Source organism: Megalops cyprinoides, chromosome 21 (assembly GCF_013368585.1).
Source record: "Megalops cyprinoides isolate fMegCyp1 chromosome 21, fMegCyp1.pri, whole genome shotgun sequence".
Taxonomy (NCBI): Eukaryota; Metazoa; Chordata; class Actinopteri; order Elopiformes; family Megalopidae; genus Megalops; species Megalops cyprinoides.
This window is the reverse complement of record NC_050603.1, coordinates 4,004,140-4,018,088: the sequence shown is the minus strand read 5'-3', so window position 1 is coordinate 4,018,088 and position 13,949 is coordinate 4,004,140. Positions and strand designations below refer to the sequence as shown.

General features: G+C 45.3%; 1 protein-coding gene across 1 annotated transcript; it reads right to left on the bottom strand.

The window, feature by feature from the left end:
- Positions 1-6,214: 6,214 nt before the first annotated feature.
- anp32e (acidic (leucine-rich) nuclear phosphoprotein 32 family, member E) lies at positions 6,215-13,479 on the bottom strand. Its single transcript, XM_036515997.1, has 7 exons — positions 13,295-13,479; positions 10,307-10,456; positions 10,064-10,186; positions 9,278-9,440; positions 8,467-8,588; positions 8,222-8,273; positions 6,215-7,756 (listed from the first exon to the last, which is right to left on the bottom strand). The coding sequence occupies exons 1-7, from the start codon at positions 13,346-13,348 to the stop codon at positions 7,668-7,670; spliced, it is 753 nt and encodes a 250-aa protein (XP_036371890.1). The 5' UTR covers positions 13,349-13,479; the 3' UTR covers positions 6,215-7,667.
- Positions 13,480-13,949: the final 470 nt, after the last annotated feature.

Genomic DNA, 13,949 nt, shown 5'->3' with positions numbered 1-13,949 from the left:
AGAAGTACGCATGCACAAAAGATCCTCCCTCTGTCTGAACTGTACGCTGTTATTAACACAGTGACCCCTGTGTTTGGATAAGTGAAGTCCCAAGCTTGACTCCTTTCTCTAACGAGCCCACGCTTCAAGCAGCAGTCTGAATACCTGCATGGGCTCATGAGAGGGTACGAGAGGCGTGACGCACAGGCAGCACAGGTGCGTCTCTCCGAATCCCGAACTCTCTGCACTCTGAATTTCAGCGATGATGCGGATGAATCAGCGCCAACAGCTGGGGCGGAACGACTGCGTCAGAGAGAGACCCCCAAATCTGATTACAGAGCAACCCGATACCCCGCTGGGCAGTTAAATATGCACCAGATTTCACAGGCCTCAATAATGCAGAGGGACTCTGTGATCACTGCCTGCACTCCCCGCAGGAAACCACATCACACCAACGTGCAGAAAGCACTCGTCTGGTAACCATCCTTTGTCTCTGTGTTCTTAGACGAGACCTTCAAAGTTAGTTGCAGATAGTTCAGAGGGGGTGTGTGTGTGTGTGTGTGCGCGTGCGTGCGTGCGTGCGTGCGTGCGTGTGCACGTCTGTAAGAGAGAGTGTGCGTGTGCATGTGCGCGTGCCTGTAAGAGTGTGTGTGTGTGTCTGTAAGAGTGTGTGTGCGTGTGCGTGTGCGTGTGCGTGCGCGTGTGAATGTGAATGTATGTGTCTGTCTGTAGCTGTACATGTGTGTCTTTGTCGTAACGAGTAGAGCTTGTAACTGAGAGGTTGCCAGTTCCTTTCCCTCCTAAAGGCACTGCTATTGTACCCTTGGGCAAGGTACTTAACCCAAAATTACCTCTAAAAAAATCCAGCTGTGTAAATGGACAATTTGTAACCTCTGTAAGTTGCTCCGGATAAGAACGTCTGCCAAATGACAATAAATGTAATGTAATGTTGAGTAACAAAGTTCCCGAGCCACAGAAGTGAGGGGGATCCATGCAGAGCACTCCAGCTTCACTTTAACCAAGCTGTCAAATCAGGGTACTCCGCATTTGCTGTACGGCTGAAAGCATGTCGAAGTTCATCATCACTACTGTTCTGCAACTCGCTGCCGACAGAGGAGAGTGGCTCAGAAATATGGACTCTATCGCCACCTAGTGGAACAATGTGTTGATAACTTACATTTACATTTACATTTACATTTACATTTACATTTATTCATTTAGCAGACGCTTTTGCCCACTATATGCACGTACAAAAGTGCATGTAGTGGGCAAACAGGCACAGACACAAGGGCAAGATGTGTACAGGTCATACAAAGCAGATAGTGCTGGTAGTGCAAGTGCAAGGTAGGTATAGCAAGACAGAACTAATCTGATCTAAGGGTACATATATCGAATACAATCACTGGGACAATAAAGTACAGCTATACTATCTAGGCAAAAACGTGCTACAAATACAAGGTAAGAGATAGAACTTCAATTCAAATTAAACCACATGCTGTTCCTCACCAAAGAGCCCTTATTTTTCATGAAGCAAAATGAAACCAAGTTATTTTCACCCATCTCACTCATGTAAATGCAGGGAGACACAATACTGCAGCCACTGAGGTACTGTACGCTTCAGCTGAAAATTTGAGAGGAAATAATATTTCTGTAAGAATAAAAATGGCTTAATTGGCCCAGGACAGCCACCTGTCGTACCTCTGAGCCAGCTATTTTAGTAAATACCCAGCTGTGCTAATGGCCGACTTGCAAACTGTAAAATATATAATATGCTCTTGATACCAGCATCTGATAAGCAAATAAAAAAGCTTTACGCTTTTAAAGCGGTTAAAAATGCCTTCACGGAATTATAGTCTTACAGTAATTTCACACTGAGGACAACAACTTTTAGGAGGGTTTAAAATTTTCCACAAAATTCACAATGAATGAATCCAATAGCATTTGTCAGTCTAACCCTTTTGAAATCAGATCTACCATACCATACGAATAATTCTCTCAGTCTAATTTGGCCTGCCCATTACCCCTTTATAGACATCACATTCCAAAGCCACAATGAGAAACAATAAATACACAGATTTTGTACTTAATTTATGTCTTTAGAGCGCAATGTATAGTAAAATAGATGAGCCATGTGTATCCATGTGGAGCAATATGAAGAGGTGGGATATGCTGGGGTAGGCTAATGATACCAGATATTTAATAAAACAGTGAGGTAAGCCCTTCAGTAGTGAGAATACTGGGATGCAAGAGAATGCAAAACCGGGAACCTACCTTTGGTAGTACCACGGCAGGATAATTGATTCATTATGAAGTGAACTCCCATAATATGTTGATCCAACTGTGAATATCCAAAGGAGCTGTGCAAAAGCTGATGGTACCATCATTGATATATAGTATTTCACTGAAAATTAAGTCACACTTCAATCTAAGCTCGTGCTTGGCGTTTGTAACAATGCAATGCCTATCCAGTTGATACAGAGTGCAGTGGCTTTGTTTACCACTGAGGAGGTGTGAAGGCCCAAAGAGAAGAACTTATCGAGATTCTCACAGGAGAAGCTACTTTGCAAAAGCCCCATTCTCTTCTCCCCAAGTTTCCTGAAATCCCCAAATCCAAAGAAGAGGAAATTGCACTGAGACAGCCCTCAGCCTTCAGAAAAAGTCTCTGCAAAGACCTCTGGCAGCAGCTGGGAGGATTTAGCCTGTAGCACCAGGGCTGTGGAGCATTACAGCACAGACCAGTAAACTCCCCCTGGCCCAGAACTATTCTGACAATAGGGCTTGAAGGAAAGATCCAGGAGACAAGACATAATAGTGGTTATAATGGCAATGTGAGGAAGAACCTTCACCTTTCCCCAACAACTGTGTAATGGTGTGAATTATCAAATCGTTAAAATTTTAAGGACTCTCTTCCCTGTCTTCCATCCAGTTTAAATCCAACAATATGCAGATGCTTTCGTCAATGTTATTTCAAACAGGTTGATTGTTTAATTACTAATTGTTACTGCCTGTGTGGGATTACTAACCACACCTGCCTAACTGAAGGCACATTAAATACAGGTGTGTGTCACTTTTTCTGCAGTTCACTGTGAGGCTGGTTCTTCTGTTTGTGGAATTTTTAAAAATAAATTACTGTTATGGGTGTGTTTGCTCATTTTTTTGGTAAGAAGCCTTGGGCAGCTTCATCACAGGAGAGAATAACCATCACAAGAGTAACTTCATGACCCTTTTTCAAGCATAAATAATATCTTCCTGAGGTTTGTGTTACAGCATCATGAAGCATTCATAAGCAACTACAGTGTTTTATGATGGATAATATACAGGGCATATTGTGTCATAAAGCTAAAACATGCACAACAAATTTTGGTGTGTTACTGTCAGCTGTTAGATTTGTTCCTAACTGCTTTGTAAGGTAGCAACATCATGCTCGTGAATATATACTTCATGAAACCCTGATGAGGTTCCACATTATACAGAGTGTGACCAAAAACAATTACAGTACAGTGAAGATGACACTGCATTATGAATGCTGGTACACTTACAAGAAACTCAGTAATGCAGCCAATAGTGAACTGACACTGACACTGTTGCTTGTTTAAATTGGACACACTTATGTTCTATTGTGATGGAAGTTGCTCTGGGGAAGAGCGTCTGCTAAATGCATGTAATGTAATGTAATGTACTGTAGTGGTATGAATATAATGTTTGCAAAGATTAATGTTTGCCCAGAACACACTCCCACACCCACAGGATCGCACTGCAAGTTTTTGTGGGTGTTGTCATTTAGTTTTGTGAGCATTGCTTGACTAGTGCGGATGGATTTTGGGTAGGCAGGCAAGCTGACAGACAGAAGCTGGTGATTCACCCTTAGCCATGATGACTCAGGTCCCCACAGCTTGCTTCTGGGCAGGGGAGTCCAAGGTCCAGACGAGATGCTGGCCACTGAAGGTTGTTACCGTTTGGTGTGACTCAGTTGGGATTTGATCCCACGACCTCTGGCCTCAGACTAAAACTCTCTGACCTGGAAACCCACTGAACCAGAGGTGCTGAGTAACTGGCGGCTGGAATGCTTTCTGGAACACAGGGAACCCAGCAGAGAAACCAGCACCTCAACACCGCAGTTCCCCTAGCATCCCACTCCTCTGTGGCTTCAGCAAACTGTACTCTGCTGTGGCTGTACTGCAACAAACAGCCTTGTATGCAGCAGTGTCTTTAACCAGCTGAACACCTGAATTTAGAGTTTCGCCTCTGGTGTTGGGATAGCTTCAAGTTAGGAGTCCCATTACCAGACAGCTGCTCTGTTCTGGATCATTTCCAGACTCGTTTCTGGGAAGAGATAAGAAAGAATGTGACCCGGGTTTGGAGAAGAGCGTTTATGGTATAGACGTACTCATCTCTTCTTTAACTGTGGGAATAACCCATTTTAGCCACAATGGTACTGATGTTTAATGGAATACATTTCGATACATACAACACTTTTTTGATTATATGAAGAATCAGGGAAAAGACTTCATCAGATTTGAGTGATCAGAGCATTTTATTCCACTTACCATGCCTTGCAAAAATCATATGCTTGTAGCCCCAATTTAGCTTTTATTTCCTTTGCAAGTACACAAGGATTTGGGATTATTCTTAGGATGATTCTTGGTGAAATTTGGCGCTTGCATGCTAAAATGTTACAGCAGATTAATTTCATAGTTTGGGTCCCATGAGCAATGAGAATTATTTTGAATACCTTAGGAAGCGTGAGATATCATTTTCTGCAGCTTCCATTTTGTTACAGGTGTAATGAGGGATTACCCATACCAATGAAAAATAATCATTCAATATTGCAGAGTGCCACCATTGAAATTAATAAATGCAACCAATCAGTGCAAGTGCCATCCAATAAGGATACAAATGGCAAAGACACCACACTGAAAGCGCAGGCAGAACACAAGCAGATGAAGGACTTTACTGTGCCGTGGTGAGAGCACCAGGGTTTACTTAATCTGCAACAGCAGCACTGGCAAACCGAAGCGTGGCGAGTGTCACGACTGTCCTGATGGCGGTCCTCACAAGTTCCTCATAATTACAGCGCAGCACCGGTGACCAGCGGGCGTCACCGCGTGGATCGGAGATCATTGCCAAGTCGTGAGCTCAGCTGCACATTGCTGAAACTCACATGGTGTGCCAGCCCCAGGTCTGCAGATCCAGCAGTGTCCCACTCATACAGCAGGTCAGCTTCTCCCACTGATCAGGCTGGTAGTATGTGCGCTGGGCTGTACAGTGCAGATGTGGGGTGGGGGGTGGGGGCAGCTGGCTGCATGGGCACCAGGTTGGGGCATTACCTATTGATATGACATGTGCTAAGCAGCAGGTGCAAGCATTGTATTCATGTCCCGCAGACGGTGTAACTGCAGTCCTCCGGGGCCGAGGCAGCTCGCACCTCTACTTCCACCCACTTCCCTCATCCCTAAACTACTGCCCCTTTATTACCACTTCCAGACAACCTGGCTCTCACTCCCGTAAATATTTAACGTTAAGACAGCAGTTCAGACAGGCAATGACATAATTTGCCTGTAGGTGCACACGCTGTAACTTACATTTCACAAGCTGTTCACATACACGACTGGATATTTACTGGAGACACTGGACATTAACCTTTCCTCAAGGGTACAACAGCTGTGCCCCAGATGGGGGTATGGACCCTCATCCTCCTGCACCCAAACCAAAGTGCCACAGTGCTACCCAATAGTTGTACACCCTGCTGCAAAAAATAAGTTGCAAAATACAAAATCCCTTTTCATAGCGGACCATCTAGCTCTACGTTCAAAGGAAAAAATAAACATCAGTGCCGAAATCAATTACTAAATTTGAGCATGCAGCGAATTCCATGAATCGGTGCAATTACTAACCTGTACGAATTCAATACACACAATGATTGCTGTGCTCATATCATGCCTCTATAATTATATTCCAGCAGTTAAATATTGTCAAGGCAAATTTTTACTTTACTGCAGCATGGAACCAGCACAGTAAAACACAGTGTGAGCCATGAAGCTCATGAATAATGACCTTAAACACCAGCGAAATCCCTGCCTCTGAACACTGCACTCTCTCGACAGTGAAGCACAGAATCAAAGATTTATTAAATACATTTTTATTTTAAAGCATTTGTTTTTATTTAAAAACCCTCTTAGGTTTACAGCACACAAATGCCAAACACAGAACTGTCACAACAGCCAAGGACCGAAAATAAAACTAGATACTGAGTGTGGTGGTCTAAAGCTTTACTTTCTGACCTGTGCTTTGTATTAAAACCAGTTTAAAAAAAAAACATTTACACAGGAGATACACCAGACAGTTGGAACAGATACTATATACATATTGCCATACAAACAATAGATTAAAGTTCTCACTCTGTAAAATACCAAAACATGAACAAAAGAGGGAAAAAAAAAACCTACGTGTGTCCACAGCCTGGCAAAGGTTAAGAGGTTTACGATTCAATATGATTCAATCCTTCCAAAGTGGTTGAACTTCAACTTCTGATAGTTGCTGTTGATCATGATCTAGTTTTAAAATCTAAGTTCAGACTGAAATAAATGTTTGCAAGTTTAAAAAACATTGTGTAATTCATTATTACAGTTAAAGCCCAAACTGCTCGGCTTCAGGATTGAACCACACTTGAACCGTGTTTGTGGTTTGATTTCTACGAGCGGTTGCGGTTCTGGACACTGGCTCCACAGGAACTCTGGGTTGTGATTAATGTTTTTTTTCTTTAGCCCTTCAAGGTTTGAGACGCTGCCTTTGAATCTACCCAGCCTTCCCCAGGACCAGCACCGGTGCCTAAAGAGAAATCTAAACAACCTTCCAGGACCTCCCTAAAGCATGCTTCACCTCTTCCCTACCCAAACCCCTTAAACACATGAGGCCTACCACTGTTGCTGCTGCTTGACTAACCTGAAAGTGAGAGGGATTTTCACAGAGTTAAAACTATTGATACAAAAGTCACTGAGAAGGGGCATCTACAAAATCGGCGCAGTGTGACCAGGAGTAGAAGAGGTTCTGGGTGCGCTCAAAAACAGAGCGCTTCTCACGGCAAAAGTTTCTGGCCATCTCAGAGCGCTGCCACCTTGTGGCGTTAGCTGGAAGTGCGCCACTTCCATCCCGACCACGGTGTAACCCAGAGAGGTAGACATAAAGGTTGACTCTGGGCTGACATGGAGACCAAGGCCAGGGTCACGATCGAGCCTGCTGGCAGCGACGTTCTTATTTCAGCCTGCTGAGTGAGATCAATGAGTGCAAGAGGACTTCAGAAACAAGGCGGAATAAACTGCTGTTGTGATTGTTAAAACCCGTTTAGCCTGAGTGGAGCCCACGCTGTCTCTGCGCACAGCCCCCCGCTGGCCTGCAGTGTCAGATCGGCCGAACTCACGCCTGCCCCGTGAGGGCGCAATACTTAGGGTGGGAAATAAACCTCGGAATGATCGTGTCGATAAAATCTTTCCTTTTTTTCCGACAAAGCGTATGTAAAAAACAAAAAAACAAAAAACAAACAAAAACCCCAAAAAAGTAACACTTAGCCTCTACAGTGATATCTATGGTATACAAAGAGAAAACAAATCGGCAAGAACACACTTCCTGTGGACGTTCTACAGCTTGGTTCTGGATCCGGGGGGGGGGGGCACCTGGGGGTCACATGGGGGCTAGTCATCCTCGTCATCTTCATCATCCTCTCCCTCGTCGTCAGGGTCTCTCTTTCGCTTCTCTCCCCGAACCCCAGCCTCTTCCTCTTCTGAAGGGGAGACGAAGGAAACACGCCCCAAACCCACATCGTCAACCTCATGCTTTATTTTACCTCTCCAGTTTAAACCCATATTATCCATTAACACAGCAGGATATCTGATTTATACTGACCATCTTCATTCATGGCACCGCAGCGGTGCCTCAGAGAGGATATGAACCTGCAAACCTCTGGGTGCAAACTGAGTTTTTACTACTTATTGCTACTTGCCACCTAGTGATCTACAATCTACACATCTACGATGCCATCCCCAGAAACCTCTACAATACAGAGGATTTTATCAGCTGGCAAAATGCAAATACCGATGTCACATTTTATATGAGACAAAGTACCGCTAAAACAGTGCTACAGCTTCAAGATGAATCTATGCTTGTAGTCACTGGATCAGCAATAATCACCCATCAATCAAAGCAAACCTATTGGACTATATTAGTACTAAACTACAGCAATCCTTACCTTCAGCTTCCTCCTCTTCCTCTTCAACATAGTCATCGTCATCCTCTTCATCCTGGAGAACAGGGTGAGAATTATATTAAAGCACAACGTAGCCAAGGGATCAATGCTGGGTCCATGTCGGTGCATACTCGGAAGTTCCACCATGCATAGCATGCACAACATTAAATCAAACTGACCGTTTGGAAAGTTGGAATGTTCAAGCATACAAACACCTTTGGGGGGACAGAATCAGTTCCTGGGGTTACCTGAATTCCCTCCTTCATGAGGTACGAGAGCCCCACCTCTCCCGTTTCCGAGCCCTCTTCATCATCCTCGTCATCGTAGTCGCCCGTGGGGCCAGCTCCTTCCTCCCCATCCTCATCCTCATCTGGACAACAAGCCGATGACAGGCATCACCGCATGCTCTTTCCCCAGCTACACTCAAGCAAGACCAAGGTGAACCCCCGCCATCAGTAAGCCAGGGCTAATCTCCGCGTCCAATCACAGTGCTCGACTAAGCGAGGAAGACAAAGCTCGTTCTGCAGCATTCTAAAACAAGGCTACAGCTGCTCAGTGCTTAGTGCTCTACTGCCCATTGTCAGCTCCTCTGTCCAGTCTGTGGCCCCTGTGAAATGCCGCAAGCCATTTAACTTTTCTAGTGTGGGCAGCTTTGACCATCATCATCAGAGCACTGATGTGATTATATATCTCTACTTGACTCCCTTTAGTTTTCCAGGCTGTCTAGTTTCAGATCAGCACAAGTTGCCTTGCGGTAGTGCTTGAATGGTGTTGTGCTCACACTCATTGGTCTGGGAGTGTTGTTAGCCAGGCCTAACACTGTTGCCGATTCAGCTTGGATGGATACGCTTCTGTTCTCTTTTGCTGGAAGGCGCTCTGGATAAGAGCTAAATGAACGTCATATCATATATACAAATACACAAAGCATGAATGTGCTCATGGGCATTTTTGTTCTGAGATGGTTTGATAAATCTTTGCATATTTGCACTTGGCTATGCATCTGATTACATATGCTGTTTTATAGTTTTTATGACAGACTCATGCGGCCTCCAGCCTCACCATCCTCGTCCGCCTCAGAGTCAGGGGCCTCGTTGTCCTCCTGGTCGAAGCCATCCAGGTAGGTGACCTGGGGAAGAAGCTGGAAGATGCTCTCGCGGTAGTCCTCCAGGGTGGTGATCTCGCAGTTGAACAGGTCCAGGCTCTTCAGGTTCTTCAGGTTTTGCTGCGGAGGGAGGAGGTGGTCAGTCTGTGGTCAATGCCTGCTCAGTGACCGTGCATGGTCAAGGTCAACAGGCGCAGTCAAACATCAGAGGCAGACAAGAGCTAGAAATACAGAGGGGCTAAAACCCAACCTTTACAGCACTAAATGCTTCACATCTGTTTCTGATTATTTAACCCACACAGTTTCAATTCCTGTTTAACTATCGCAAATAACATGGCTATTTAAAGCACATTAATAACTGCCCAGCTGAACCAACAAGTCACACTACACTAAACTACACTACTAGAATTTAGCAGATGCTTTTATCCAGGGCGAAACAGGTCACAATTTCTACATGTTATCCATTTATACAGCTGGATCTCTCTGCATAGTTTACTGAGGCAATTCCAGCTTAAGTACCCTGGCCCAGGGGTACTGTAGCAGTACCTCAGCGGGGAATCGAGCAAACAACCTTTAGGTCACAAGCCCTGCTTATTATCACTATGCTACACTACTGACTGATGTTAAACCTCTGACTCACAGGTGACAGCTAAGAACACCAGCACTTGAAGCTGGCCCGTAGACATCACTAAAGTGACTTTAATGCTCCCACCCCCCACCCCTCCGCCCCTCGTCACCCTTACCAAAGCCTCCACCGTGCTCAGCTCCTTTATGCGGTTGCCGCTCAGGTTGAGGTACGTCAGGTTGGGGCACTTCTCCGCCAGCGTCTCCAGGCCCCCCGAGACGCTGTTGTCACTCAGCTCCAGCTGAGAGGCGAGAGGAAGCAGCTTTTACAGCACAAACACGCAAAAGCAGTCAGGAGGTGCCACAGCCCCCCCGCAGCAACGCGAAACATCACAGAGAGCCTTGGTGAGCCTCCCACTGACCTTGCGCAGTTTCGGCAGGGAGGGCAGCTTAGTCAGCGAGGTCAGCCCCACGTTGACCATGCTGAGGAACTCCAGCTCCTTGAAGTCGTCCGTCAGGCCCTCCACCTCGCCGTCGCTGGACCGGCAGTTGTCTACCACCAGCTCTGCCACCTGCGGGACACACAAACCCCCCCCCTTTCACATCAACAACAGCCCTTAACCCTAACTCTGAACACCCATTCACAGTGCTACTCAAGAACTCACATTCACACCACCCACCAATTCAGACAGAACACACCCGTAAGATCTTAACACACTATCAACAGTCGTGCATTTAAATACACACGCTTAGAAAGCACAGGCTAAGTACTCAGCATTCAAACAGTCATCACCTCTGTTTGGGACAGTCAGGACATGGAGACCAGTGCGACAGAAATTGTGTTCTTTGGAGCAGCATTTAATTACAAAAAAGTAAGACAAGTAAAAAAACAGAATAAAAAGATGTTCAGCTTCAGAATAAAAGCGATCTTCAGCTCCCCCTCAAGTGTTCTTGGAACTAGACAAACTGGTATTCCCTCCTCGCCGGGCCTCTCCTTCTCCTTCTCTTCCACTTGTAACTATCAGAGTTCACAGGCTCGAGTTCACTGGATTTATTGATGAAATTCATATATTAACAGAATATGTGCATTTTGCTTATTTCATTAATACGTACACGTATGTAATCACAAATTGCTGCCACCGGCGTTCAACAACGCCGCCCTGTCGGTCCCTACGACCCATCCTACCTCGCTGTCCATCACAATAAACGCCACTCGGATTTCTACATATTCATGACCTTGATTTCGTAATGCTCCTTAGCATACGGCCATGGTGCACCGCACATTTGCTATAAATCGCTAAGTACACCAGTGCCACTTGACAACCAGATTTGATTTCAATTTGCAAGAAGACGCAAATAATTTATTTTGAAGGACCTGAATGTTTGCGCATACGTGCCCGAAGGAAGGCCAGGTTAAATCCAGAGCACGTCTAATTGTCTGTCACGTACTCGTGTCGCTAGCAGGTTACTTTTAATCTTGGTGTTTGAATCTAAGTCGAGACAATGTGACATTGGGTTTGGCTTTCCAGCAAACAGGGCGGACTGGGCTCGGTTGAGCGGGACGGGACTGGCTCTCTGTTGCCTTCCAGGACGCGCTTCGCTACACTTCTCCCGCAAGCTGACCTCCACAGCACTCGCAAAACGGGCGCGATCGGGGCGTCGTAAAAAGACACCTTACTATAAAACAGTAACTAACACCGTAAGGGTGATCCGTTGTCGATCCTTAGCTTCCAAAGGCGGTATCAGATGACGCCACGTTGTTTTTTTTTCTTTCAGTGTCCCGAAGCGCAACACTAACAGCGGGACAAGCGCTTGCGAATAAAGGCGATGAGGGGGTAGCAGCAGGCCGAATTGCGGAGGACTAAGTTGGCTAAATCAATGAATGCGAGGAACTCGGCGAAGCCTGCGAGCTCGGAAGGGTTGGGGGTTTACTGTAATCTACTAAATAGGGGGGAGGTGGTCTGAGCCCGTGTCGCCATCTGCCAGATTCCTTCAATTCACAAAACGAGAACGGGGACATCTTGGGTGTCTCTATATTCAGTTTAAACAAAAAAGAAACAAATAAATGGAGGAAAATTTAACAGGAATGACCATTTTCTCTGTCGTGCAGGAAAAGACGATTATGTAGCATTATGTAACCACCGCATCCCAAATATGAGCACGGAGGGAAATTGCGGCAAGTTGGCTTCCGCGGGGGTCCGTTTAAATGGACGTTTGATGTATGCGAGTTCATGCACGCGCGTTAATGCCCGTGATAAACGTCTGAATAATAATTAAAAAATCCTCCTTACAATAAACGTTTTACGCTGGGGAACTAACTCAATCGCGCCGTTTAATGTGTGATAAACATCGCGAAAAGTACTCACGATGTTGTAACTACTAGCTAGCGAACAAAATGACTTCCACTCTCAACCCGTCACAGAGCGAAGACTCAACTTGCTAGCTAGCCTGTGCACGTCGCCTCCCAAGCACCGTAACCGACTACATCGAAGCGCATAAATTCATAATTTTTTTTTTTTATCTCCAAGCGGTATTCGAAATACGTATTAGAGGACCAATAACCTGTAAGCAATCATGCATAAACACGTTGAACATAAAATGTCCGCTTCAAAACCTTGGGTAATCATGCAGCTAGCCACCCGACTGATAGCTCACTTGCCAGCTACAATGAACTTCACCTGTTCGTCGCCACATCTCCACTAGCCAAGTCCTACCACAGCGGTTAGGGTGCCGACCCTGGTTAGCTACCTAACTAAACTACGTTTCCGAGGGCGCTGGCATCTCAAGTTTTTCGCAATCGGTTAGTAAGTAGCTAACTTAGCTAGCTATGACTAATAGTTTTTTTCTTCCATATCCATATAGCATATCTAGACCAAGCAAGCACAAACGACTCGACCCGCCCTAAAATGGGTTAAAGTGATTTAACGGACTCTTTTCGCTTGAACTGAACTTTAAAAGGTTGATTCTCCCCCAAATATCCCCACTTAATTGTGGCGACAGCAGTGACCATTTTTTGTAATTCTGGTCTTATCTCGATACCCGACACCTTTAATGTTCAATAACTTGCCCCGACGGAGGGAAGACGAGGTTACTCGCCTATTTATTAAAACTAGTTAGGTAGCTGTACGTCCCGACTGTTTAACTGGGATCTATCCGCTAAAATGTGACATGCAGCCTCCCAGCTAATATCCTAACTCAACTTTTCAAACGCAATTCGATTTCAAGAACGCCGAAGTTCAAAGTCAGCTCAATTCGGATTGCATCCCTCAAGCACCCATGTGGTCTAGAGTCTAATGACTGAAGAGCCACCGAGCTCGCTGGCTCTCTATTTCCCATCCCCTGACAAGCTACCAAGCCTCAACCACATCTCATTTCTTGTAAAATAAATAAATAAAAGCACATTTGCATACCTCTTCTGGGGTCCTGTTCCTCAGTTCTAGACTTATTCTCTTCTTCATTTCCATTTTAAAATATATATGATATTTAGGTCGAAGAGAGGGGGAAAAATGTAAATTAAAAAATTTGCAGAAACTCCAGGGCTCTCACCCAAAGCTCGGCTTTCTTCAATGGCTACTCTTCGCTAACTGATCCTCCATGATACCTCGCACCCAACCCCCTCCGAAAAATCCCGCCTTCCCACCCCGGTGATTGGTGAATTGCTGTTTACAGCATGGTAATTGGTGAGATGCTTTGTCAATCAAACTGGTCGCACCGATCAATGTAATCCGTCTGGACGGGTATAGCGATTGGCTTGTGTTACGCGCGCAGTAAATTTCTATTGGCCAATGTAGCTATCAATGTACAGCTTTTAAACTTTGGACACGCCCACTCTTTGTTCCGATTGGCGCCCTTCGTTTAGCGCTGCGGTTGATGTCAAACCTCTTTATGCTTCCCCGATATCTTGCGCGCTAGGTCGGTCAGGACTCAAGGGTTTAAGGTCAAGAAATGTCCCTGCATAAAGATAATTACTAGAGCCGTAAAACTAATATCTTTTCTCCACAAATTGGACAGGAGCGATTGACACTCTTGTCTGTAACCATAAGATTAGGTTTTGGTTTTGAACTC